Raw genomic sequence first — 27,519 nt, forward strand, 5'->3', positions numbered from 1 at the left:
AGGCAGCGGAGATGTCAAGGGTGGCAGTTCCTAACCCTACGGGGCTGGGACGGTAGGTCAACGCCGCTTGGGGCAGGGGCTAGCCAGCCACCGAAATTTTATCTGTTGTAGGCCGTCATTGCACCAACCACCGCTTAGGTGGTGGACGACGGCTGCTGTTGCGGTGCGCGCCTTTCCCTCCCTCTTTTTTTCTTTCTTCTCTATTTTCTATTTCGTCCGCACGAGGCAGCGGGGGCGGCTCAGCTACAGAGCCAGTAGCAGGCCTGTGCATTTTTTTTTTCCTTCTTCCTAGAGTCACAACAATTACAGCGTCTCCCATAGCCTGAGTCGCTTTGGGACGTTAAACGTTAAACCAAACCAAACCAATAAATGAGCGGGGCACTTGAGCACTGCCGTTAAGGCTATCAGTCGATAGCTTTTCACAATGCCGCAAGGTAGTTTCTCACTTTTCTATTTTTCCTTTTTTTATTTCTTTCTAACTTTTTATATTTTTGTATACCGATACTTGGCATCAGCGAACATTGGCTTCGCATTCCTTTCACACGTTTGATACCCTTTTTAATTTTCTTGAATTATTGCAATAAAGTATTTTATAACTTACACACTCTAAATGTGCCTAATTGACATCGTCAAGCTTTACATTTTCACTCTGAGCATTTCGACACCTTTGAACGCCTTTTTGGATTTGTTTAGGTTTTTCGTTTCTTTTTTTCATCAATTAGACAATCACAAGCTCTCCTCAATTAACTAGCGCCTATAACACACCAATCAATCATAAATCACCAGAACCACATATTACCAAGATATAGCTGCTTATACACAGTGCCCGATTATTTCCATCACGCAGTGCCGACTACAACTACTACTAGGCCGACGAATTTTCTATTGAACAAGCGTATAATCTATTCCTTTATGAAGAAACACCTTGTTCAAGCAATTTGAAAATAAAAAGGAGAGTTTATACAAGAAAGCTTTGCAAATTTTCGATTAGGCCTAGTTGGTTCATAATTTTCTACGGAACTGAAGAGCGATAATAACTATTCAGTTCCGTAGAAAGCATTGTTGTCTTCTAATCAGTTCAATTCAGACAATTACATGGAATGTGTGAAATTTGGATGGCTCTCATATGCTACTTCAAGGGCAAGAATACTTCCCACGATATATTCTCGTTGGCTAAATCAGCAATCAAACATATACGCAGACGAGTGTCACAGTAGTAGGTAGTAGTAGTAGTCATTGGATCACAGGAAGAGTAAGGCGCAGTAACTGTCTCACTTATTTTCTATGGACACCTCAACCGCGCCGTAAGGGAAGAGAGGAATGTGGGAGTGAAAGTGGAAAGAGAGAAAGAGGAGCCGTAGTAGAGGGCTACGGAGTAATTTCGGCCACCTCGGGATCTTACGTGCGCTGACATCGCACAGCACACGGACGCCTCTTCGTTTCGCCTCCATCGAAACGCGGCCGCCGTGGTCGGGTTCGAACCCGGGGACTCCGGGCAGTAGTCGGGCGTCTTACCACTGCACCACCCCGGCGGGGCCCGCGTCCGATGCAAATCCAGCGATGAAGCCGGCATTCAAAGGCACGGGAGCAAGCGGCTCTTCGTTTCATGCCGGTATTCACGCAAGGAATGCTTTATTAAATAAGAACAATTTGTTGCAGGCACTTAGATCTCTCTTAAGCGCTGTTGCAAATCCAGCGATGAAGCCGGCGTTCAAAGGCACCGGCGCAAGCGGCTCTTCGTTTCATGGCGGTATTCACGCAAGGGACGCTTTATTCAGTTCAGTTCAGTTCAGTCGTTCAGTCGTGTCCGAGTCGTGTCCGAGTCGTGTCCGCTTTATTAAACAAGAACAATTTGTTACAGGCACTTCGATCTCTCTAAGGCGCTGTAAGGCGAAAGCCTTTCCAATAACTGTGCACTAATTGGAGTTTTATCACTCATTTTTCTTCTTTTATTTCTTTCTTTCACTCTTTTTTCTCTTCGTTTGTTCTTTTTTAATAACTCTGTTTTATTTGGTCTTTCGTTGTTTTTATGTATTTACTTTTCTCAATAACTTATTTTTCATCTTTTGCTCAGGGCCGACGTCTTCGATGTTGTGCGCAATAACGAGGCCTGACATTAAAGGAAAGCTTAAATGCTTCCTTTACAATATCCCAAGATGCATGCATTACAATATATGAACCTCACGAAGTGCTTTCGTCCTATCATTGATTTTCGAGGACTTTATGTTAATGAAGAAATAATACGTTCAACAACGTAGATTACAACGTTCTGCATAACATGGCCACTGCATGGCTTTTTCTACGAAACGTTTTGATGGTTTAATGCAATGAAAAAGTGGCCAGAAATATTGATGAGGAAGTGGTTTGTTTCATTTGAAGTGGAGTTTCAAACTGCAAACATCCACAAAAAAATTAATGAGATGGCATACGGTAACGGCGATGCATAATAACAGCACAAGGTCCCCCTGAACAAACATCCACTGAAGCGAGGTGTTCTTGCTATACTAATGGTGGAGTTAGCAATCCGCATTCCCAACATTTTCACCTTATAGAAGCCGGGCACTCGGCCTGCGGAAGCCTGCGTCCAACCGCAGCGGGTAGGCAAATGTTCAGACCACTACAGGCCAACGCCTGCGGTATGTAAGAACAAATATTTCATCACCCAAAATACAGAAGTGAGCCTTTGATGGAACATATTGTTTGCACAAATCCGCCTGCACTCACAGACGGCGTAAAATATAAAATCAAAATGTGTTTGAAAGGAGATCACGCGCACCGATGCGGCAGAACAGCGATAGCAACTGTTTTTGCTTCCGCCGCTCTTCTTTGAATACCTTCAATAGGCATCTAAGAATTTCATTTCACCGTTGCTTTTTCATTCCGCGGCTTCGTGGGCTTTTTGCGTAAGTTGGCTTCGGCAAATTGCCACGCCAGATACAGTGTTTCTTGTACAACTTGTGATCTTTCGGTTGTGACGCATCGACCTATTAGCGCAGCAGTGAGTTTCACCGTGCCACGCTGAAGCCCTGAGCCCGTTTCTATTTTAATATTCATTGCGTTGTCGCGAGTCTCGACCGCATGCTTTGCTTCGCAGCGGCTTCCGATGTTGTGTCTTTGCAAAGACCTTTTCATTTATCCGGAAGAGACCGGTGTTTGGGAAAGACTGAACTGATCACTTGTCGAGCAAGACCAAGGCTCATGGACCCGTTCTCTAGAAGGCAGGGCCTTCGTTACTTATCTCTGCTATTGTCGTATAGATAATACGCGGAAACGGTAAATACAGAGTCGATCACACTTGTCTATAGGGCTCGAGCGGTGTTCTGGTGTGGTGAAAGTAAAGAGGAACTCTGAGGTAGGTGAAAACTTTAAATGAGAGTACTTGGGCTCTGAACTGTTGCATCTTACCTGTACTCACCTAAGGGGCTGAAACGTGGAGGCTAACCAAGAGAGTTCTACTTAAGTGGAGGACAACTCAGAGGGCTATGGAACGGAAAATGGTAGGGGTAACATTAAGAGATAGAAAGCGTGCAGAGTGGGTCAGAGATATAACTCAAGTTACTGACACTCTAGTGAAAATTAAGACGAAATGGGCATGGGCAGGACATTTCAATTTATTATGCTCTTTTTTATTCCAAACTAAAATACTGTATTCTCATATGGGGAACCACAACTTCTACAAATATTAATAAGTTGCTTGTTCTCCAAAAAAAAAAAAACGCTCTTCGAGCTATTGAAGGTTATTACGGTATACCGCGCGACTTGCCTACACAACCCTTATTTAAAAAATATGCCATATTAGCCGCTAATCAGATTTCCTACTTTCGTCTTCTGCAGTACATTCACCATAATAGGCTGTATACTACTCTACCTGATAGATCTACAGTAACGTATGACCTGCGAACACGAAAAAAACTTGTACCTATTACTCGAACCAACTATGGAAAACAGAAATTAACTTTTCAGGTGCCATCCCTAATCAACAACACACCAAATGTGGAATTTTAATTGGCACCTAGTGTATTTAAAAAGAATGTAAAACAATATTTAAATGAATATCCCCTATAATTGCAATGGTGGTAGTAACTGTATTTTTCTCATATGCAATATTTTTGTGTAAATAATTTTTACTATGAAATTTATGTTATTAACAGCGTGGTCTGTTGATTTGTATATCCAATGAATACTGCATGTATTGATATCTTTTACATATCGTATGTAAATGTTGCATAATGTTTTTTTTTTATATTTTATATACACTAGAGGTGTGTGCTGTTGTCTGTTGTTATCTGTTTTAAGAGCCAAGGCCCAGTCAGGCTTGTCGCCTTTTGCCGTGGCTTCCCCTTTCTTGTAAAGGAAAGAAATAAACTTTAACTCCTACTCCAACTCCAACATGTAGTGCGAAGAGAGGATAACCGATGGTCGCTTAGGGTAACGAACTGGATTCCAAGGGAAGGAAAGCATAGCAGGGTGCGGCAGAAAGTTAGGTGGGCGGATGAGGTTAAGATGTCCGCAGGGGTCAAGTGGATGCAGCTAGCACAGAACCGGGCTAATTGGAGAAATATGGGAGAGGCCTTCGCCCTGCAGTGGCTATAGTCAGGATGATGATGATGATGATGATGATGATGATGATGATGATGATGATGATGATGATGATGGTGATGATGATGATGACTTGCGCTCTAGCCTAACCTCATTTTCGTGAGAAGCGCGCAAGCACAAGCCAATAGACTCTGACAAAGCAGCTGCGTTACGTTTTAACCTAATGTTCTCCACGGCGCACCACTCAAGCACTCTAGACAAGTGTGATCGTCTCTACAAGCATTGATGAGTACTTGTAACTTCTATGACTTCATTTTCTCGTTCTGAACCAACGGCGAGAATGTTCATCCAGCCTCGCTACAGTGGTTAGGGCACTGACATCGAAGATGCGGGTTCGATCCCCACCACTGTGACTACTTTTCATTGGAGGCGGAAAGCAAGACGCCCTGGTACTGCGCGATGCCAGTGTCCTTTAAAGAATCCTAAGTTGTCGAAATTTCCCGAGTCTACAACTCAGGCTTCGCTCATAGCCTGAGTCACTTTGCGGGGTGAAACATAAGAAACCTGTCTAGACCTTTTTAGCAAGACAACCTCTACATTTCTCACCTAAGTTCGTGTTCAACTCGTAAATGCAAAGTTGCTCGGACCTGCTGTCAATATTTTCCCGGTGACCATCCGTCCCATGCCGCAGCTTCTAGTACTAGGTTTGCGATCTAGAAGGGGCTGACGATGAGCCACAGAGTCAAATTCTTAAACGCTCTTAACTTCAATTAGGATGCCTTAAAATCGGCCTGCCTTCCTTCTATCCCTTTTTGAACACTCCTTAGTAAGGAGCACTTTGTGAGGCCTCACTTCGTGTCTTTTTCCCATGATGGACACGACGCTAAATTCATGCTTCCTTATCTTGCTTCATATGGAAACAACTCACTTCCGCTTGCATAGTAGGGCGTTTTGGTAGTAGGACGAATCGGCGTAGTACGGCGAAAAGTAGGGCATAGTAGGGCGAACCGGGAGACGCACAGTACAGAATGGGAGGGCGCGTATAGAGCGAACATTCGCTGCTGCGCCCCTGCACAGCCGCTGTATTGTGAACTGCGCGTTGGCAGACAAGCAAGCATGATGGCCCGACACATCCTCTTTGACATCATTATTATTGGTGACTGACTTCAGAAGCTTCCTCGTTTAACAGTTATAGATACATGTGCGTTATCGGCAGTTCAATAACTTCGGCTTTTGCCATAGATTTTCTTATGCCTCTTTTCATGCAAACACAAGAGCTATAGAAGTTCGTTCAGCTTGGATGCTAAGGTGGTAAAGGAACTGGCTTCTTATCTTACCTTCCCTGGGCTTGTGTCACGTTGTTGGTCGTGTCGGTCCGGTTTTGGACCGTGTTGGGCACATTCAGCGTCACCACGGACGGTGTGACGAGGGTGTGGTTGTGATTGTTTACGGCACCGTCACAACAATCCGCGTTTCCGGAACCGGCCGCTGTTTCCGTTTGCTTCGTCGTCGACGGCGGTCTCGAAAAGGCGGCAGCGGGTGCTGCTGATGTCACCCCATCGGTCTGCCACGCTTGCGGCGTGACGCGAGCAGAGGGCGCCACGCGGATGGCGGCCGGAAGAGTGTCAGTTTTCCGCTTCCGCTCCTGAGAACGAGCAAAGGTTTCGTCACTCGGGATAAGGGTTAAGATTGTATACACAAACTCTCAAGGGTTGTGATTAAGTCAGTATACATGAAGAGTTAGCACCTTTGAGTTAATGGTTGCCTCATGCGCACTGTTATTGAAACTTATTTACGAACGGCAGGCAAAATTGTTTTTTGAGAGCCTTATTAGAAGCCTAAAAGATGAAAATAGATATTACCATTATATTTAGACCATGTATGTACTCATATTCCAGTTAGCAAAACTGCTGGCTCTTATTTACTATGGTACAGCAGGAGGGAAGTTCTGATAAATTTGCTGCCATATTACTATCTAGACGGTGAACTGCAGTGTCTACAGGATATTGCCGAATGGATTTAGACGATCATTTTAGCTGAACGTGCTACACGTTTAGATACGTTCGTAGGGTTGTAATATTTATACGAGGCTAATTGTAGGGAAGTAGTAACCGTACCAGTGCGAGTATCTTCTCGAAGTTGTAGGCAACGGCGTACTCGAGTAGCGAGGCGAACACCATGACGAGGCACACGAAGAGCCACACGTCGACCGCTTTAAGGTAGTCGACGGGTGGTAGCGAGCTTCGAGACTGCACTACCTGGGTGGCCAGCGTCAGGATGGAGGTGACCCCGAGGGTAATTCTCGCCGGCACGGCGGACACGTCGAGCCAGAATGTGAGCCAGGACAGGCTCACTACCAGTCCGCTCGGTATGTACGTGTTCACGATGGACGCCGTCAGGCGGCGCACGAACGTGAAGTTGGCGTACAAGTATGTGTAGTTCTCTGCAAAGTTTTGATTCAGTCGTCAGACATGGTCAAGCAGGGGCTCCGTGCAGTGCCCACGACACAACAATGCTCGGCACAGAGAGAAATTGCAGGCTCAGTATTGGGCCTTCTTTAACGTACAACGGTATCTCTTCGTAACTCGGAGCTTTAGATAAACGAGAGTTCAGCCTTAAGGGTGCCTTTTCATGGAAGAAGGTACTGCCATCTCCGTTCGGGTTTCAATATGTACCCATCATATGGTACGTTGTGCAGTTAAGTAAAGTTTACTCACGACTACATAATAGTGATAACTATAATGCAGCATTGAATTCATTCCAGAGTCTTGAACACTTAGCTCTTGGCAAGGTACATTTAAACCAGGATATTAAACGGCACAGCTGTGAAACCTTCAAGATGACTGGGTTCACTCGCTTTACCAAAGCTATCCGAGATATTTCAAAGAGGATGTTAACCCTGATTCGATGTTTCCACTATGTTCTCCGAGGCAGTCTGTTTCTTGGCACAACATAAATGTACTCATATAGGGCAACCCAGAAAATGCTGCGCTTTCGTGTTCAGTGATAGGAATGTGCTAATCTGCGCGTCAGTATGTATGAATTTTCTTCTTTGCGTTCTCGGGTAACTTAGCCGACCGGCGTAGCATTAAGACTAGTGTCAACTGATCAACGCGCCGTGATCGTCATGCGCCCTTCCACCTCTCTGCCCTCAAGCTTACCGAACATCCAGGCCTCGGTTGCGGTGTGAGCGACGGGCACTTTGAGATCGAACTGCAATGGCTTGATGTCTTCTAGGAGGCGGATGGCGGCCGAGAAATTGCGCTGTGGGCTGCCCTGATCATCCATCCAATGTAGTGTGGCCATGTCCTCGGGCGTGGACACTGCGGGAGAGGTAGCAAGGAAGTTGCCGGTAATGGGAGCTAGGAGGGTACGCAACACCGGAAAGCGCCGGTTTGCCGAGGTGCCGAGCGGAACAGTTTCGCATTGGAGATCCCAACCTTTGTTCAAGACTCAAACTTCCACATCCGCCGCCTTATGCCAGCTTCTTGCTAGCATTCTGCGCAGCAGCGTGTTCGTCAGTATATTGAATGCTTAAAATTTTACATGATAGATTTTCTTCAAAGATGGGCAGTGCAGAAAAGACGTTTCTCTTCGCAATTATGTGCTCGAGCGAGCTCAAAGTGAAGTGATAATCGTCGTCGATAGCATCCCATGTAATAGAAGCAATTAACGATGACTTTGGCCCCGCCATGGTAACTCACTTGCCAGAGCACCCGACTGAGCAGCCGGGACACTCGGGGCAGATTCCGGCCGCGGCGCCAACACTTCGATGGTTTCGAAGGGGGATAAGCGCAAAGCGCCCGTGTACACTGTGCCAATGTTCATCAGTAACAACCTTGGTATCGCTAAGATCAACATATATAATGCTTCTCTCGGCGTTGCAGGCGCCGTTCGTGCAGCCATTCATTACATGAGAAGCTGAATAATGGTCCCTATGTATAATATCATACTAGGATGGAAGGCTTGCTTGATTCAGACAGTACTGCTGCATATGTATACTGCTTCATTTGGCAACAAAGAGCGAATTCAAGCAGCATATGGAATAATGGTCATTATCCCTCTAGCTACCTGCTAGTAAAGACCACTCTTCACTTAATATGATGGCAAATTTATTTTTAAGTAAGCTACCTTAGGCAGATGTACCACAAGAATCGTTGCTATGTACGCTCCTTGTCTGGCTTTATGTCGCAGGAGACGAAGCGCATTTTAAAAAATTTATAAGCGAATGGGGCAAGCAGCACGTCGTTAGCAAAACAAAGAGACTGTTAAACGCAACTTCATCTTTAAATTACAGTATAAATTAGTAAGCGGTGAAGCCGAAGGAAGCATCAATACGTTACATTTAGCGACGCAACACTTCGTATTGGTAAACAATCAAGAGGGTATAGAGATGGTAAATCGCGACTTGAAGAGGGCCCCTCCTGCTCCGCTGCTGTATCGTGGGAAAGATGAAGTATCGAATAAAAATAAAATTATAACGGCCGAGCACAGAAAATATGGGGACAAGGAAGAAAAGTAGAAGAAAAAAACACGTGTCATGACACGTACTATTTAGGAAAAAGGCAACGACCATACAGCACAGGGAAAAACAAAATGGCAACAAAACAGTACATAGCAAAAAACAACCCGGAAAATTACGGGCCAACGCAGCGGAAGGGGTGAATTATGATAGCTATAATTTGGAACGGCGTTTGTAGCACCACTTCTAGTTTGAGATTGTTGTTTTTGTTGATTAATTAAAGGAACAGGGTTATGGTTCAATGCCTGAATAGAATAGAGAGCTTGGCGAGTTGGAGGTTGTCCAGCAAACTAGTCTTTTCGCTGCTTATTGAAAGAAGTAATGTAATGCTTTAATGTCTGAATAGAGTAGAAAGAAGGGGCAGTTGGATAATGTTGTAAAGCGACGATAGCGCAGTGATCTAATGCAGTGGTCAGGGATGCCGATCTGTTCGCGTCGCCATGTCTTCTAAACCCACTCTTGCCTGTGAAGGTATTTATTTCTGGTCATTTCATTTCAGATCATATATCTATTGACCGCAAAAACTCACTGAAAAATAATTACTTTTCGACTACGTAGAAACCTTAGTGCTGGACTGCTAAAAACAATGTCTCCATAACACAAAGTAGGCTTTGCAATTTTATTCTTGAATTTGGTGTTCTGGGCATCATGCTTACCTCTTTGACAGCACATGCATTTGCGTGGTAAATTTACCTGATCGATATTCGCGTGTTTAGTTCATGATTACGTTTATGCAAACTAACCGTGTTTGTACGCATGGGCGCATATCAGGTCCAGAGTTCAGGTCCAGAGTTCAGGTTTCTCAAACAGGTTAACTTAATAACTGGCGGCCGTGTTTTGTTGTTAAGTTACTACTGACCTATGCGTTCATGCCAGCAGGCTTCTTAAATAATAGAATATTACTTATGCGAACCGCCTTCAGTGGCTTTCAGTACTGGGTTTTCCTTCTTTTTTTCTCAAATTTATTTTTTTTTTCAGAGCTTTCATACCCATAAATTTTAGAGCAGCCTATTTGTTTTTTTTTTTTTCAACGAAAGTTTTCTTCTGTTAACACAATTTGTTCACATAAGGTGAAATTGCACCATAATAACAATCGATATATTCTCAAATCTCCTTCCCAACCTTGCATATTTTTGCCAATTATTGTCAAAAGAACAATCTATTGGTTTTCTATGGAAGTCTAGGCTACTCGATGTGAGCGCTAGATCATATTTATGACTATGGCTTTGCTATGCATTAGAACGATGGGCCAATCTCATCAATATGCTAATTTGGAAGTCATACATTCCACAGAGTCCACAAAATTAAATGTGATGTCCCGAATTCCGGGCCAGTTTTCATTGGCGATGTATGAGACGAAACGATCACTACGAGAGCCAGCCATCAACTACATGTTTATATGCCGAAAATATGCTGTACATGGTATTATTCGCACAAGAGTGCAAAAGAAGGACCGGTTGTAAAACTACAGAAAGATAAATAGTATAGATAAAAGTAAAGATTAGAGGAGAAAAGAAAATCAGTACCATAGGTATTCTGCCGTCAGGTGACCGCCGGTGTTTCCTTTGGCCTGTCGCTAATGCTGCCATGCTGAGGAAGCCGACTGTTGTTGGACCGTTTGTTATTTTTTAATAATCCATTACAAATTAAATAAACTTCTATTCTCTACCAGTAAAACCACAGTTTTTTTAAGAAAATAAAAGCGATTTGCTGTCAAACCAAATTGTCGCACCCACAACAAATTTTATAAACCAGAGTAATTCAAATCTATATTCAAAAATTCTTTTCCTAGGGATGTTTTGGCCCTACGCACCGACCTTTTACATCTACTAAAGAGACTCTGGCACTCCATACATATAGTGAATTTATTATCGGTTGTTGCAACATTATGGTCAATGATCTTTTATGTTCGAAGTGCGCAGCCACCTCTTTTAGCCTAAAGCATATTTCGAACTAGATTTGCCGTATTAAATATGTACTAGTTTCTTATGTATCTCAGGAGTAACACGACGTTGCCCAAGTTCTGTTTGCATGATACATAACACTAGCCAGCAAGCGAAGAGTGCGTAACCATTTCTACTGCTATGCACGCACTTTGAGCAACGCTGCTGCATACTGAGCTGTTCTCTCGCCCTGCTGTTTTCCCTGTGCGGTTATGTCTTCGTGCTATTTTCATCGTGTGCGATTTTGTCGCTAAACTTGAAATGGGCACGACATACTCAGAGCAAAAATGAGGAAATGACGAGCGAAGTGGTGTGCATTTGATAGGTAGGGCAGAATGAGAGAAAGAAGGCAGAAATGGGAAACGGAAGATTTCTCACAACCTATGAAAAGATTCCGGTAATCTGGAGCATATACTGAAACTTTATTTTTCCTTTAGTTTTCGTCTTATTCTTCAACATTTTTATCCAATCTTGAATTTTCGTATTTGACGTCTTCGGTCTCGTTTGGTAATCTTCAAAGGCTAAGAATGAGTTCGTGTCTATTCTATTTTCATTTTAACCAATTCAGTTAGGGGTTAGTGTGCTAGACTACTGAGCGAGTGATCTGAGTTCGATCCCATCGTCATTTCATCCGCGTTTTGATTGCGGCAAAACGCAAGGCGCCCGTGTACCGTTATGGAAAGCTTGGGACGATATCCAATACCGGGTGTTCGATATAATACGAAGCGCTTAGAGGAATCATGATAAAATAAATGGTGTAAGTATAGTGATTACCTCAATATGTTTAAAGCAAACGTCCACGCTAATTGTAATAGAGCGAATGTCGCTTATGTCATTCTGATTTGATTAGCTGACAAACACTCTGTCAGTGTATAGCTGTCTCGCCGCATATTCTTAGCGGAGGAGCAGCTTTCGCGTACGCGGAAATCTAGGAAATAATTTATAACACACTGTACTCAAGAGCAACTAATATATTTTTGTGTTGTGCGCACCACCCGACACTGGCAAGGGAAGAGCAAGCTGTGTTTTCCAGTCACTCTAAAATTAGTTGCCCCAAAGCGATATCCTTAAGCGACCATTGTCCACTTCACAGTTCACACACACTATACAGTTAGTATAATGAGTGTAATATGCAACATAAATTCCGGTATATTGTAAGCTCCAATTTGTATAACACTGTATCTTGTATAAAGGCACTAATAGACAATCCATTCATTACGTAGTCCAGAATCATGGGCAACTTTAAGACATACAGAAACAAGCTTAATTCAACATTGAGGAAAGCGAGGAATGAATATCACCTCAATTTGTTCGATGGTTTGACCGATTAAAAGAAAGTTTGAAATAGGCTTAATCGAGGGCTAAACCGTAACTTGGCAAATATAGCTGGCAAATAGAGTTGATGGTATTAGATATACTGGACTCGCTCTCGAAAATGAGTTTAATAACTATTTCAGTGCGCTTGCTGACAGTGAGCACAATAATGCAACATTAGATTACGTTACTAACCACACAAGCAACAGTATTTTCCTAAAATGATGTGATGAAAATGAGGTGCTTGAAATATTTAAATGCATGAATGTTTCGAACAGTAATGACACTTTGGAATGAAAATGAAACCTGTTATGCACGTCTTGGACATTATCTGCCCGATTTAACTTCTATCTATAACTTGTACCTAACTACAGGCATCTTCCCTGCAAACATGCAAATTGCGAAAGTAGTTTTAATCCATAAAGGTGGTTCCAAAAATGACCTGGGCAGTTATAGGCCTATTTCAATATTATCTATTTTTTTTATAAGGGCTTGGAAAAAATAATGCATTTACGACTTTCTAATTTTCTCGAGAAGTACAATGTGATAACAACTAAACATATTGGATTTAGACCTAAGTCTTCTACTGAAATGGCTCTTCTGAAGAAAAAAAGAAATAATCCTAAATAATATATAATGTAAACAAATAACGTCGGGAATATAGATAGATTTCTCCAAAGCCTTTGACAGGTTTATTCACGAGACTCTTCAACTGAAACTATCTGTTTACGGTGTTCGGGACAAGACACTATCTCTAATAACTAGCTATTTAACCGACCGATATCAGTATGTTTCCATAGATAATCATTACTCATCTTATAATAAAATAAAGCATGATGTACCACAGTTAAGTATTCTTGGTGCCTTATTATTCAGTGTATATATTAATGATTTTGTGCAGATTAATTCTGAAACAGAATATGTAATTTATGCTGATGATACAACTTTATTTCTGACAGTGACCAACGCGAATGATGTAGTCAAAAAGGCTAATAGCGTGTTGGGTAAACTTGACTCCTGGTCTGAAATAAATTCCTTACTGATAATCTCGCGCAAAACAAAGGCGATATTTTTTAGAGCGAAAAATGTGAAATGGGTGGTGGACATAGATTTAGTATTGGGTGGTAATACATTAGAAATAACTAATGTTGTAAAAATACTTGGCATTTCCTTTAATGAATTCATGTTATGGGATGTCCACATCGAGCAGTTGAAGGTTAAACTGGCTAGGGTTATCGGCGTACTTAGAAGGTTAAAGTGTATGTTGCCTACTAGGACGAAACTTGTAAGCTACCATGCTCTGTTTGCATCTGATGTTAAATACTGTCATCTGGTCTGGGGTACAACGACGCAAACTAATATTCAGAAGGTTTCAATATTGCAAAAAAATGCAGTGAGAGCAATAGCAGGTGCTTTATGTTCAGCACATACAGGATTCTTATTTTCAAAACACCGCATTATGAATGTAAGGGTCATCCATCAGTATCGTTGATTCAGCTATATAAATCCCAGGCACATCCATATTACATTTCTAACTGACCTTGCTAATCTACAGGAAAATACTGTGCTCCACAATACAAGACACTATGAATACTCGTGTGTACCCTGCCCACGCACGAACTACAGACTCCAAACATTAAGATATGTATTACCGTCATTCCTAAACCGATGCACTTTCACAAATCAATTCATTCACTCAGTTTTATATAACAGTACCAGAAATATGTTCCTACATAGCAATGAAAAGAATATGACCGTAAGGACTGCTAAGTAACCATGCGAGATGAAGCTGCTATCTTTTTGATTGAGAAACTATACTGTGTTCCATCGATAAATATTTTATACATTTTTATTCTATGTCTGCCCTTGTTTGTGTGTTTACTGTTATCCGCCATCGCCTTGCAAACCCCTGCGGGAGATGGGAGCTTTGTCAAGCCGCGTGCGCGGCTTTTTTTCCTTTCTCCTCAGCCATTGTAAATGAATGAAATAAAAATGAATGAATGAATGAATGAATGAAACGAAAATACCCTAACTTTCTTTTTATCTTACTATGCCAATCTGTCTTGCTAGGAGACGTTACCACACCTATATTATGACACAAAAACCTCTATAAGCAAAATTTTTAACTGTATGAATTATATTCGCGTTTACAATGCTACTGAAAAAAAACAGCTATACCTAAAATTTGCTACATTAGTAGGGAGTTTATTCAGTGCTACCTTCAAAAGACTTCCTCTAAGCAGGCACGCGGTCGCAGCGAAACTGTTACAGAGATAGAAGTGATGCCAGTACCACCCCTTCCATTCCCGACGCACTTCATTAGCGCTGAGGCCGATTCGTATCAGGCTTTGGGCGGTCCGCGTACATAAAACATGTTTTCTTTCCTTTGTTCACGCCTCTTCAGTCCTCCCTGCCTGCGCGCGAGAACCCCTTCCCTCCGAGTTCAGGTCCTTACTGCTAGCGGAAAGCACCAGAAGCATTTCCCTCCCAGTCCCGTATGTTTCTCACCAAGCGCACACGCACGTCACGGTGACATCAATACTCCATGGCTCGAGAGCAGTCTCCGCCCATTGCGCGGCCGCTTCATCAGCACTCGCGCGAACTCGACGCCAGGAGGTGCTGGCTTGGCTGAGTACGGAGAGACGCTCACAACCACGCATACAGACTCACAGACACGCAAACAGACGCTTGCGCCCGGGCACGAGGCGGGTGCTCTGAGAGCAATAATTTACCAATCGACCTTCTGACCGGAAATAGACGCGCTGGTCGATTCTGGAGTCGCTCCTCCCTCTAACCTCCACCCCGGGCACTGGATTCCCGATAGGAAAGCGAAGAGGGAACACGGGCACTCAAGACAGATGTACAAATGCGAAAACTGAATGAAGCACAGTCGGGAAGGAACTTAACAAAGCGATAAGTAAAGAAGCATGGAAGCCAGATAGGGAGATTGGGGAGAGGCAGCGAAGGTCGGTCGTGTACGACGGTCATCAGCGTCTATCGGACGCCGTACCTGATGTGTCCGGTCAGTTTGTGATGAAATGACCATGTGCGCTGCTTCTATGGCCTCGACATGTGTTTGGGCACCACCATTTACGGCACGTGCATTGTATGTGCGTGCACACGCCACTGGCAAGGCAACCTTTCGCGTTCTTTTCTTTTTCTCTCTCTCTCTGAGACGCGGTCGAACACAAAGGCAGTTGGCTTTGCCGCCAAGAGTACATGACGCCTAGTTTCTATTCGGGGAAGAGTGTTTATACTCCGATCGGTATGTCTTTGTGTATGCATGTGTTTGTCCCAGGGCGCGACAGGGGCTACATTGTCAGAAAAAGATCAATACGGCGATCGTCTCTCTCCGTATATGTGCTATGTGTTTTGCGCTTCAAGAGAAAATCGAATAGTGCCAACTCCAGGTGTCTAAACCAAGTTCGTGGAAAGCCTCAGCGTGGTAAAAACAAAAGCCGATCTATACGAACCCTGCTGCAGCTGCATATTTGGCAGACGTAAACTTTTTTGTACGCCCTTTTTGTGAATTTCTAACGTACAGCACGCTACAGCGTTACGTGCACCTCCTCCGCGTTTACAAAACCGCGCTTGAATGAACTATTCATTTCTGTAGACTTGAGTCGTTTTTATATTGTCGTTTATAGACTGCAGGAAGTATAATTTATTTTTTTGTCTACAGCACCTATAGATGGTACTTGCTGTCAGTAGCAGATAAATAGAATATCTCACTCATATCTGAGACAATGACATGTGCGGTTTTCTTCCTTGGTTTAAAGGAACCTTTAAAAAGCACCTCTTTTTTCCGGTCCAGGAAACTGCGGAAACACGTCGAGTCAGTAACAATACCTCGGTTCTCTGCTCACGAAGCTTTGATCGCGGTGTATGGCGTTTTTATTTTTCTATACTCCGACCAAATTTTCGATAGTGAAGTAGTGCCCTAATTATGCATGACCTCCTTTGTTAGAACGGCACTTAATTCTATGGTCTGCATTTGACAGACTATGCGTTTGCTGCTATGTACAGCGATATGACTGTGACGTGATAAGATGTGGCATGTCTGTGAAGTGACTGTACTAACTTCAACCATCCCTCTCTCACAACTTTTATATCCACTCACCCCCTTCCCCCAGTGCAGGGTAACAAACCGGTTGCTTTTACGGGTTAAACTCCCTGCCTTTCCTCCTCATCTTTCTCCTCCTCCTCCTCCTGCATTTGACAGGAAACTCCACTACTTACTCAATCCGACCTTCAGGTAGCAATTCTGTGTGTCCATGGGGTACTTTTGAAGCTCCATCAGGCAGTCCACTTGAAAGAGATACCTAGAAGGAAAAGAGAAAAAGGGAAAATTTGTTTCGTTGGATAATGCTCGGTATAACAAGACGACGCATTTAGTGAAATCATTTTTGAAGCCGCTATAAGAATCCAGAATGGTACCGCATGAATTATTGTATTATGTACGTGCATTCTACAAACAATATTTTCAGTTTTCTCAAAGTGGAACAGATCTCAAATGTTTTCTTTGTTCTAGAGCTTACGGTTATAACTCTTTCTCTAGTTAGCAACGACGATCATGTTTCGACAGAGGAGATAAGCTTGCAGAACACGCTCTGGTGATGTCAATACACGTTCGAGAATACGGAGTGGTAAAGCGTTCAGCAGCTCTGCTCTCAACAAGTCCTTCAAAAGCCGATGTCTCTTTGTAACGTTAAAAGCTATAAATAAAATAGCGCACCCTTCATTTCTCCTGCAAATGGTTTAGTCCCTAACTCGAACGTTCCATTCTCATCCTCCTCTAGTTTGCTGACTTCCTTTCTTATTCACAACATCCTCTAAATTTCCTGCGCCGATTCGCCCTTTCTATGTAACGCCGAAGGAGAAACGATGTGGGGAAGAAAGCTATAAGGCTCACCTGAACGAAGAGTATTTAGAAAGAATAGCTGGCGTTGACACGCGGAAAATTCGCCTTTTTCAAGGTAGCCTTTCTATCCGAGGACGCTTAATTTTCACCACATGAGAAGGTAGTGTTCTCAAAGGGACAGACGGAGTAAATAGGATGCGGGCTGTCCCGATATATTACCGTGTTCTAACTGAGGCCACTTTTACTGAGAATAAGGGTGGTATGAACAAAAACAAATTGGCAGAGACTTTTAAGGCTGCCTACGTGTATGAATTCGAACTACAGTAAGGTGAGGAAATTATTTCTAGTGATGCTTTCAACGTGTAGCGAAGTTGTTTTTTTCTGTTGGTATCTTTTCGGGGTCCTTGTGACACGAGCACGGCCGAGCAACCCTTCGCAGAAACGCTTACCTTCTATTGCCTGGGCGCTGGCGTGAATAAGTGGGGAAGCAGTTCTGAGACTGCGCCTACTCTCTCCGACGAACCCCGCCGGGGTGGCGCAGTGGTTACGGCGCTCGACTACTGTTCCCAAGGATGCGGGATCGAATCCTGGCCTCGGCGGCAGCTTTTCGATGGAGGCGAAAAGCGAGGCGCCCGTGTGCTGTGCGATGTCAGTGCACGTTAAAGAACCCCAGGTGGTCGAAATTTCAGGAGTCCTCCACTGCGGCGTCTCTCATAGCCTAAGTCGCTTTAGGACGTTAAACCCCTAAAACCAATCATCTCTCCGACGCTCCGTGCTCTTCCGGTGCTTTTCAGCCAGTGCACGCTGTGCGCCCTTCACACGCCCTACAAGCCATGGTTGCTAAGTGTATAGAAGCTCGGCTAGTGAACAGGAGGTACCCGAGTTGAAATCTGGCAGCGGCGGTCGCGTTTTGAAGGAGGCTAAACAGAGAGGTGTCCGTGTGCTGCGCAATGTCAGCGGGCTTTAGTTGCCCAAGTGTTCGAAATTATTCCATAACCCTCCACTATGGCACTTCTCTCCCTCTTGGATTTTTCACTCCCACCTTAGTTCGCGTCACGGTGTACATCAGGTATCGACCGAGGGGTGTGACAAATATTGCATCTTTCCTCTGCTGAAAACAAATTTCCATCTTCTCTCTTTCCCTCTCGACTCCGACATTGCTGCAGTCGCTTCTCTCTCCCCTTCAAATAGCGGTGGAGAGGCCAAGAATTGGAGGGGGATTCTTTGTACAGCGATGCTGACTACAACTAAAAGTTTGTAGCAAGGTGATGTATAAGGCTTTCGCATTTAAATGAGGCACTTATGTCATCACCACAGGTAGATTTGAAAAGCAAAGTCCATGTGGAGACACCGGCTTATGAGGACCGATGAATGGGGAAGCAGGAACGGAGCGCCAAGTATGGAAACATCACCATTCAAATCTAAACGATGATCAAGCAGTACTTTTGAAAGTAACACACATCGGCGTACATCAGTAACACACCTTTTAATTCAAGCTGGCCTTCCGACAATAACTGAGCGAAATCGTTGTGCACGACTTAAATTTCTGTACCAATTAATTAAGACACTACAGATCAGAACTCACCGATTTGCTTGTTTTTTCGTCCGGATACGCAACCCGACAACGACACCAGCTAACTTTAACTCCTTTTCGCGTTCGAAATAACTGCTTTAAATACTCATTCCTTCCACGAACTATTTCCGATTGGAATAACCTCACTAACAATGAAGTGCTGCAGCCATCACTGACGTTGTTCTCGCAACATATCACCTAGTTTCTTTTTATTGCATTAGTTATTTCACTGCTGTGTTGTATATGTTTGGTTTTATTCCTAATTGTGCAGAACTTCAACTTGCACTGTTTTATTGTTTATTTTTGTCTGTTTTCTTAAACTGCTTAGTTTGTATTCCCACCCTGCTAAAATCCCAACACTGGGATTACAGTATCAATAAATAAATAAACGTCACGAGGACAAATCCAGTACAAAGACAGTCGTCAAATGCAATTTGCTCAGAAAATAGCCCTGTAATTTACGTTTAGTACGCAAAAACGGAGACTGTACTATCCTAAGTGTTTTCTTTTTTTAATATGGCCATGCCACTCATGAAGGGATTGGTTTTGCAGAGTACTTTCTTTTTGAATGCGGCATAGTTATTTTTCGCCAGTCATTATTAATCCATTAAACTTGGACTACGAGAAATAACAAGATCCCGTTGGCGAAACCGTGCGTCTCACAGCTGATGCACCGATCAGTTTCCTTTGGTGATTTTACTCTGTCAGCCATCAACAAGACCCGTCGTTTAAAAACGTGTGGCATATAGAACTCACCTCGAAGAGCGGTACAGGTGTCCAGTGTCGAGCACCTTGACGTACGTGTTAGGCACCGAGTGCTCGAAGAGGTAACCGTTCTTGGAGTTGACGAAGATCAGGTCGGGCTTCCACAATGCAGCGCGCACTTCGTCCGGTAATACCCGCGAGGCGTGCCTGCGGGGACCTCCACTGCCGTTGCCGACGCCGCCACCCGAAGAGGCAATGTCGTCCAGGAAGCGACTCAGGTTTAGCCTGTCGTCTCGCCATAGGTCCACCACAAACATGTGGATGCGGAACGCCTGCCAACAGCAAGAGCGCCATGATCGTTACCTAATAGTGGCTAAAGGAGCCTAACAGACAGTCGTAAAGCAACCTAAATTAGAAAACGCACACTAGTTAAAGCTACACTATCTAAAACCAACTAGATCAAATGAACGTGGGTCGCCCCTATAGCACGCCTAATGGCAAAAGTGATGTTTCGCGGCAAAAGAACTCTAACTGGAGATTAAGGTAACAGGTAACATAAGAGACTCAAGTAGAAATATGAGATCAGAATACTATACGATAGATAGTGGCTGCAGCTTTCATATGAAAGCACTAAAGGTTTACGAGCGGAAAATCGTGAAGAGAACATTGGGAGCATAAGTCCCCAACTATCTTTATTTTATGCCATGAACGATGACGTTAAGCAGGACGACGTGCTATAACTGTCTCATCCAGAATGCATGCCGAAATACCGCCACAAGAGAAGGACATGATTGGCACTAAAAAGATAAACCATCTGATTTATTTCATCTAGTCCTTCACATCACAACGCACTAAACCAGTGCACATTGTACACGTACAGCCTCATCCACTTCTAGCTATAACACGGTCGCTGCTTTCAAAGCGCCATTGCGTCCGACCCGACAGTGCAATAAAGTTAAGTGGCAGGCCATGTGAAGCAGCACGTCCGGCTCCCTATGTGCTTGCATCGCTTTGCATCGATATGCGCCTGCGTCGGACACAATGTTGTTGTGAAAGGAGTGGCTGTGTTATAGCCAGAAGTGGATGACTCTGTACATTCCAATTTGAAAGTGTGCATGTGAGAACAAGGAAAAGGGCACAGAAAGAGCCTTGCCTTCACGCTCATGCTGCTGCATGAATAGTGAGTACATCTTCTAATGAAACAGCTCGGCACAAAAGCCATACCAAAAAGGGGCACGAATGCATATACCAGGTGGTTCGTGGGCTACGAATCAGAGTGAAGAACTTCCAACCATACGCGGCAATGCTTCGTGTCGTGTCTGTCATTTTGTAATGTGTTGCCATCTCAAATAAGCCCCGAGAACTATTCACAACTTTTGAAGCCGTCTACTGAAAAACCAAAAATTCTAAGGGGCAATAACCTCATAAAACCTGATCCAATCGCATAGACTCTCATACGGTGCACATCATTATCATAAACTTTCGTGCATATTTTATGATAATGTATAAGAAATTATGAGACCTTATGCATTTATATGCGACTTTTATGTGATTTCTCATGTGAATTGAGTGAGATTGTGAGAGAAAATGTGAGGTTATTGCTTCATACAATTTTTTCAGTAGTCATTGCAAACCTGTGGCCTTGACACCCGTTACTATGAATTCTAAACTGACCTGAACCAAACTGACTGTGGAAGTTGACTGATACCTGCATCGGCCTAAGTACAGTCAGGGTAACACCGTACGCAAACTACCTCCTAACACGATACCGGTCCTTTGTGGGCTCCTTGTCGGCAATAGGAGGTGGCTTAGCACACAGTCGGCCTCTATAGAGCCTGATGTTTTCGTGCCGAACCAAAATCAAGGACGTGAGAGGGAATGCCCACAGAATGTGGTGGCAATAAACGTCCACAATGCAGCGCCGCTGACTTTCAGCACAGCACCAAAGAGCTCAGCTGAAAGGAACTGTGGGCCTTCATTGCATTAGGCAAAAGAAGCCATGAACAGGTGTAACGTAAGACGTTGATCTAGCCATCACGGATAAAAACTTGGCTGTAGAGGTGAAGCTAGAATGTAAACATTTGTTATTTATTTCCCGTACTGACAACTGAAGTTGCGCAAGTGTCGGTTCTAAAGGCGACTGCTTGCCGACACATGCCACATATGCAGTTCTCTGTACCCGACTGTTTCGAAACCGCTGCATTGTTACTGGTGGACGAGGCTGAGACGTAACAGCGGTGCTTGTGGCATGCTCAATATCTTTCGAGACCAATGACGACACCACGGATAAACAGAGGTGCTCCAGCTGCAGCAGACCTAATGATCGACGCCGCGTGATGTGGTTGCTTGGGGATTAAGGCGGCTACTCGTTTTCTTAAGCAAATGGTGGCAGGCCTGTCTTCGCACAGCAATGCTACAGCAAAAGTTAGAAAGCAGAGCTGCCATCGAAATCTGTCTTCAAATTGTAATGCTGCAAATGGCAAGCGCTGTAGGAGCACCCCTCGGCATTTCCACATCGAACTTCTCGCCGCAACTTCGTCTAAGCATGCTCTCTTTGTCTATTACCTAGCAAAAACGACTGAAATCATCATCTGCACAATCATTACCGGCCCTACCCCAGGCGACGTTCCACTGAAACCTCAGTGTCACCTCCCATTGTAGAGGTCTGCATCACCTGAACCGAACTAATAGTATATGCTGAAACACGAGTGTCAATGTCCAAAACATGCCCTCCTACAGAACTTAGGCTGAGTACTCGCCTTCCTGAGCTGGACATTCGCTCTAGATAATCTAGCACCTATAAGAATTTTGGCAAGTTGTGGCTGTGCTTATGTCCCTAATTAGCGTCATTCGAGTACTCTCAGACAAGAAAGTCTCCAATAGGTAGAATTGTGGAACTAGGAGAAGAGAACCTAAAAGAAAGTAGAAGAAGCAGGAGGAGAACAGGAAAAAGAGAGAGAACAAGGGGGAGAGAGAGGGGGAGGAAGTTGATGCTTCACCGTATTCGCTAATTTGCAATACGTTAACCGCTCTGTTCCTGTTTACGCTAGCATTAACATCGAACTGCAAAACAGCTTGTCTTAAATTAAACACTTAGCTAATCTCAAGGACTGCCAGACGATTTACAAGCTATTCCGAAGTGCACGACAGCGAGCTACTTATTCTCATAGTTGGAGATTCTACCGAGCTTGATACGTCTATAAAACGACGATTAAATAGAGCTTCAGCAGAAAACCTTTCACCGTAAGTTTAGCTTAGGGTGTCAAGTTTAGCTACCTCTTTTATGATTGCCTTGAAAAAATACGCACGGCAGAAGCAAGAGCATCAGGTGAAACAGCACACGTCTCAACCAGGTGTGTTCTGCTCTGTCGTCGCCCTTTGATCTTATTAGCACCATCTATATTATCTCCAAACAAAATCTGACTATTAATCACAGTCCCAAATTACAATAATATTAATTTGCAATTACCAAGGGGTCCTCAGCCATAATCTAATTTTTCAGGCTGGGTAATTTTTTTTTTTTTCACATTTGTTTTGCAGGGGCAACCCCATCGGCACTGGCGTCGAAAAGAAATAGAGGCGAGAGCTCAAACTCGTGAGCTCGAGACTAGAAAAGATGCTATAGCGACCAAGCAATGGTGTCAACGGCTCGCTCAGCAGCATCCCTAGTCGCTGACAAAAGGCCCCCTCAATAAAATGAGAAGGTCTTCAGTCATGGCGCCACCTTCCGCAACAGTCGTCGAAACGGTTCCGTCCGGCACAACTGGCAGGCATTTCTATTTCCATTATTTCTCTTCTACTTTTTCGCGTGCTACGGCAATAAGTTGTGAATTTAAAAGCATCACAGTTGTGTTAAAAGCTGAGAAGGTGGTGTGAGATTTGTTGCAGACAAAATTAGCTAGAGGATTGCGGTGACCTGTCGGCTATGTCTGTGCCTGAGCTCTCCAGCAGCATGCGAAGAAACTGCGTTTAAAGTCAACCGCGGTTTTTCAAGTGTGAACAGTTAAGACTACATCTAGTCTCGCCAATATTTTTCAACCTTCAAATGAAAATGCAGCAAATAACGCCAGATATACTTAAAGTTCTTCGTACCCCAAGACTAAAGAGTTCGTCCAAAATCCCTTACCATATTCTCTTCGCTGATGTCGTCAATGTCCATGACCTGGAAGGACACATAAATTTGTACTGGACCGCCTGCGAAGGAAAAAGAAACAAACATCTGAGCAACTGCGTTCTCAAGGGTACGCGCAGCCACATCTGAGTTTTCTTCAAACGTGCTTGTGCCCCCTCCTCTTCCTTCCAAAACAAAAGAGAGAGAAATAAAGCTACTGAAGCGAAAAAGTATAACCTGTAATTATACGCGTACACCTAAATGAGAAAGAATTGGTGCAGGTATATTTACCCGTCTACCTGCGAATGTTAGTACATTCGTTAACCGATAACTTGACCTTGCACGTACACTGCCGGCGTATATCTTCCTGGAAAGGTTTCAGTGTCACTCAGAGCAACTGCATATAACATGTTAATGTTTAAAACAATTTTCTAGCTCTTTCTGGCTGCGCTGGGGGTCGTCTGGCAGAAAAAGACGTACGAGTTTATAGACAATTGCATTTAACATTTTTCTGCCACTCCATTCAAACTTGCTACGTCACACCGAAAAGGATTGCGTCATCGTTGTTCTGAAATCGCTAGTGGTTTAACGAGAGCTCTAGCCCCAGAGCCTGAAAAAATTCTGTTGATGCACATGATTTACTTACAAATTAGCCTGTGAAGGAGACACTTGTATTTCACATTTTGGTTTTTCTAGCTTTATGTGGAAGATGCAGCTTATGCCTATATACTTTGGGAACCTATAGGTGCCGGTTACCATAAATTTTCCCATGCATAGTGACTAACAAACAATCGTGTTCTGAGCGTATGATTGTATCCGTTTCTTAGTCCCCGTCCTCTTCGCGCTGTTCATGTCCTAGCAATGAGTATGTCATTCTCAGCCCAAAAATTGAATAAAATTTTCTCTGACCAAAGTCTAAACGTGCTTAGGACGATGCAACAAGCTTCGCTCCATCTTGCCTGCATCTCTACACACAATGAGTCGCTTACCTGTAGCGGATGTCGGTGCCTCTGAACCATGGTAGTTTGGCGGCACGACTTCGTCAAGGATAGGGTTAGACCGGCACCTGAAGAAATCAGCCGAGCACGTTAGCAGCTGACAAACTTTCATTCAAATACATCTGGTGCCATGGCATAAATTATTGAACGAATCACTACATCGTGAAGTCAGCACTCAGGCGTACCAGTAAAGAACACGTTCAGATTATTTTCCAAAGCCTATGTGAGATACTTGCGGATAAAAGTGATTTGGTAATGCATTATTACATTGCTTTGTTATGTAACTCAGGGAACGAATTCTAAACTCAGGTGTCTTTGCGCGCTGTGCCCTTCCAATATGAATCGATACCAACTCGCCCAATTGTCTATCCTTCTTCAACGAATTCTAAACCACGATCTTTGACCTAGATAGAAAATCAGAGCGATGTGTCTAAGAATTAATAGCAGAAAAGTAAAGCAAATGCAGAAAGATAAAGTTCAACAGTCTCGGAAGGGAAGAGCAGCTAATTATGCAAGCACTTTGGCAGAAAATGAATCGACTATATTATCACAAAAGTCAATGCACAGTGCGCTCATCAGCATCCATGCCAGTGAATACTCCAAGCCGCCGTTATGAACATTTAGTTACATAATACCGAGATAGTCCTTGAAACATATCTCGTCCTTTTCACAGGGTAGGAGGGCAAGGGCTGAAAGGCGCAAAGAAAAAAGCTGGCGCATGCCAGACGTAGAATGCTGGCCATCGATGCAACGAATCTTTTTTTTTTATTCATGGCGCATATAAGAACGGTGCACTTATGACGGAGGTATAGTAAGAAGAACACAGATCAGCGTTGAATAACAAATGAACTCACGCACCGGTCCGCGCATGTGTCTGAATCTGTTACCCGCCTTAGTCTTCAATGCGCCACTGTATTCTTTATCGAACCTATCTCTGTTCATGGTGAACTGTTATAATGTTTATGGACATTCATTCATTTTCCAAGCGTTCCACGTGTTTCATTTCCTCTTTTTATCATTATGTATATGTGTCCTCCTCAAATGAGCGCAGCTTTGCTTGCTGAGCCAACGGAGCCCTTTTTTTAATATAATTTCTCCTTCGATATCTGTCTGTAGAGGAAGTACTAGGCTTAGAAACCATGCCGTCTTAAAACCTGCGTTACATTAATCTAATATAGCGCGAAGTAAATAGAAAATAGACCCTGTTCGTCTTTGTTCTGCTTAGTGTCTTCCTGTTCTTTCCGTAAGAATATTATGACTTCAGGTACTGGTAAGAAGACAATAAACAGAAATTTATTTTCGAGTTTGGCTTGACGTGTTTCTGCTTTTTTTCTCCCTTCTTTTTTTCGCTCTCTTCATCCTCTCTCTCTCTCTCTCGGTATGGTCCAGACGCCCTTGACGACGTAGTTAACGTGCACACTCTTCTTCCTAATATAACCTGTCTCTATCGCGGTTATCGTGAGCAGCAATATTGCTGTGCCAGATATAGGCCTAAGGACTAATTGAGCAAGCCTAATCCGATCGGTCGGCTTAATATAGTAGGTATCACTGCAGCAGGTCACACTAAATGTTCCAACGCAGGTGTTCTGCTCACGTGGGCTCGTGGGCGGCCGAACAAACGCTGTCGTACGCCGCCACAGCCGGAACGCACGTCAGCAACAACACCGCCAGCAGCAAGGCGAGGCCACGGGATGACCAAGGCGGCTGAAGTGTAGCGACCGGGAGGACTTCGAGCTGCGGCTGCGGGTTGCTGGCGTGTCCGGGAGGGCGTGCCCACAGCGGGCGCCTTGGGGACGTCACGAGCCTCGCCAGGGCGGAACGCGCGTCAACGGTGGTGGCTGGCGGCACACCCTCATGCCGGTTGACTACTCCACCCTTGACTCGGGTGCACCGCACTTCGTCGACGAGCACGCCTAAGCGCCACTGCACCCGGCACTGGAGTCCACGGGGCTATTTCTCCTACTCCCGCCAAATAGCACTCGCCGGCAATATCTGAAATGAGACAATGAAAGAGAGGCGTGTTTTACAGATGCTGGTCCTCCGGTTCCTGGGTGACACACTTATGCCGTTGTGGATCTCACTCTTTCGCAGATTTTACATTCAGCAGAAGGCTCCTCAAAGGGACTGTTGAGACCAAATATCGCATGGTGACATTCTCAGAGATTTTGGCACGGGGACCGCATTGTACAAATGTTTGCGCTGTTAAGAATGAGTTCCAACGTCTACAGTGTGTTTCACGTAACTTGATCCAAATATTTGAAATTGGGACCTGGCACAGTTTGGTTAAACCAATGACGTATCGTTTCCCATCGTGTAGTGTTCCTAAGATGAATTTTTACATTCCGCTTAATTAGTGCATTAACTTAGATGAAACATATACAAAGCATTAATGTCCAGATTAGGTCCAAGAGCATTTCAGCCCAGTCGGTTTTTTTTTTCTACTAAAGTGCATCCAACGTAGCCGTTTTTGTTTTCCTGAATTTAAAAAATAAAGCATGCAATGCAATAATGTTCAGATTGGGTCCAAGAGCATTTCAGCTCAGTCACTTAATTTTTTTTCTACCAAAGTGCATTCTACGTAGTCGTTTTTGCTGAACTAAAAAAACGCCTGCGAAATATAAAAAGTACCTCATGCCTAAGCGCACACGCTACCATATTGCAGCATTCCTAAACACATTTTGCAGAAATTAAACGAGTGCACTGGACGTGCCCAAGTGTATCTCCGAAGTGGTAAAAAGTTCTTTCAACGGGGCGGGGAGCTCAAGTATGCAATAGAGGAAACGGAACCTGACTTGCATTGTGAGACTTTAGTGCTTTATTCTCTCGTTTTAATTCGTCAACGTATAGCTCAATAAAAGTCTCATGCCAGCTTGCTATAGGTGGTCTTCCCAGCGCTTATAGCTGATCGTGGCTAGCGTTTTCCATGCTCCGTCAGAAGAGTGCGTTGACGCGC

At 43.9% G+C, this 27,519-nt stretch overlaps 1 protein-coding gene across 1 annotated transcript in view; it reads right to left on the bottom strand.

Annotated features, from left to right (window-relative positions):
• The window catches only part of LOC146189741 (gamma-aminobutyric acid receptor subunit beta-like), a 43,809-nt gene that overhangs the window by 1,135 nt on the left and 15,155 nt on the right, over positions 1 to 27,519 (bottom strand). Inside the window, exons 2-9 of the mRNA XM_084603319.1 lie at positions 26,161 to 26,558; positions 24,558 to 24,634; positions 23,584 to 23,651; positions 19,509 to 19,789; positions 16,558 to 16,640; positions 7,701 to 7,862; positions 6,657 to 6,982; positions 5,877 to 6,184 (exon numbers count right to left, since the gene is read on the bottom strand). Coding sequence (XP_084459445.1) covers positions 5,877 to 6,184; positions 6,657 to 6,982; positions 7,701 to 7,862; positions 16,558 to 16,640; positions 19,509 to 19,789; positions 23,584 to 23,616 — 1,193 coding nt within the window. The 5' untranslated portion in view covers positions 23,617 to 23,651; positions 24,558 to 24,634; positions 26,161 to 26,558. The remainder of the gene's footprint in view (positions 1 to 5,876; positions 6,185 to 6,656; positions 6,983 to 7,700; positions 7,863 to 16,557; positions 16,641 to 19,508; positions 19,790 to 23,583; positions 23,652 to 24,557; positions 24,635 to 26,160; positions 26,559 to 27,519) is intronic.

The sequence above is a fragment of the Amblyomma maculatum genome, chromosome 5, assembly GCF_055883805.1.
Source record: "Amblyomma maculatum isolate TAMU_Amacu chromosome 5, ASM5588380v1, whole genome shotgun sequence".
NCBI classification, from domain to species: Eukaryota; Metazoa; Arthropoda; class Arachnida; order Ixodida; family Ixodidae; genus Amblyomma; species Amblyomma maculatum.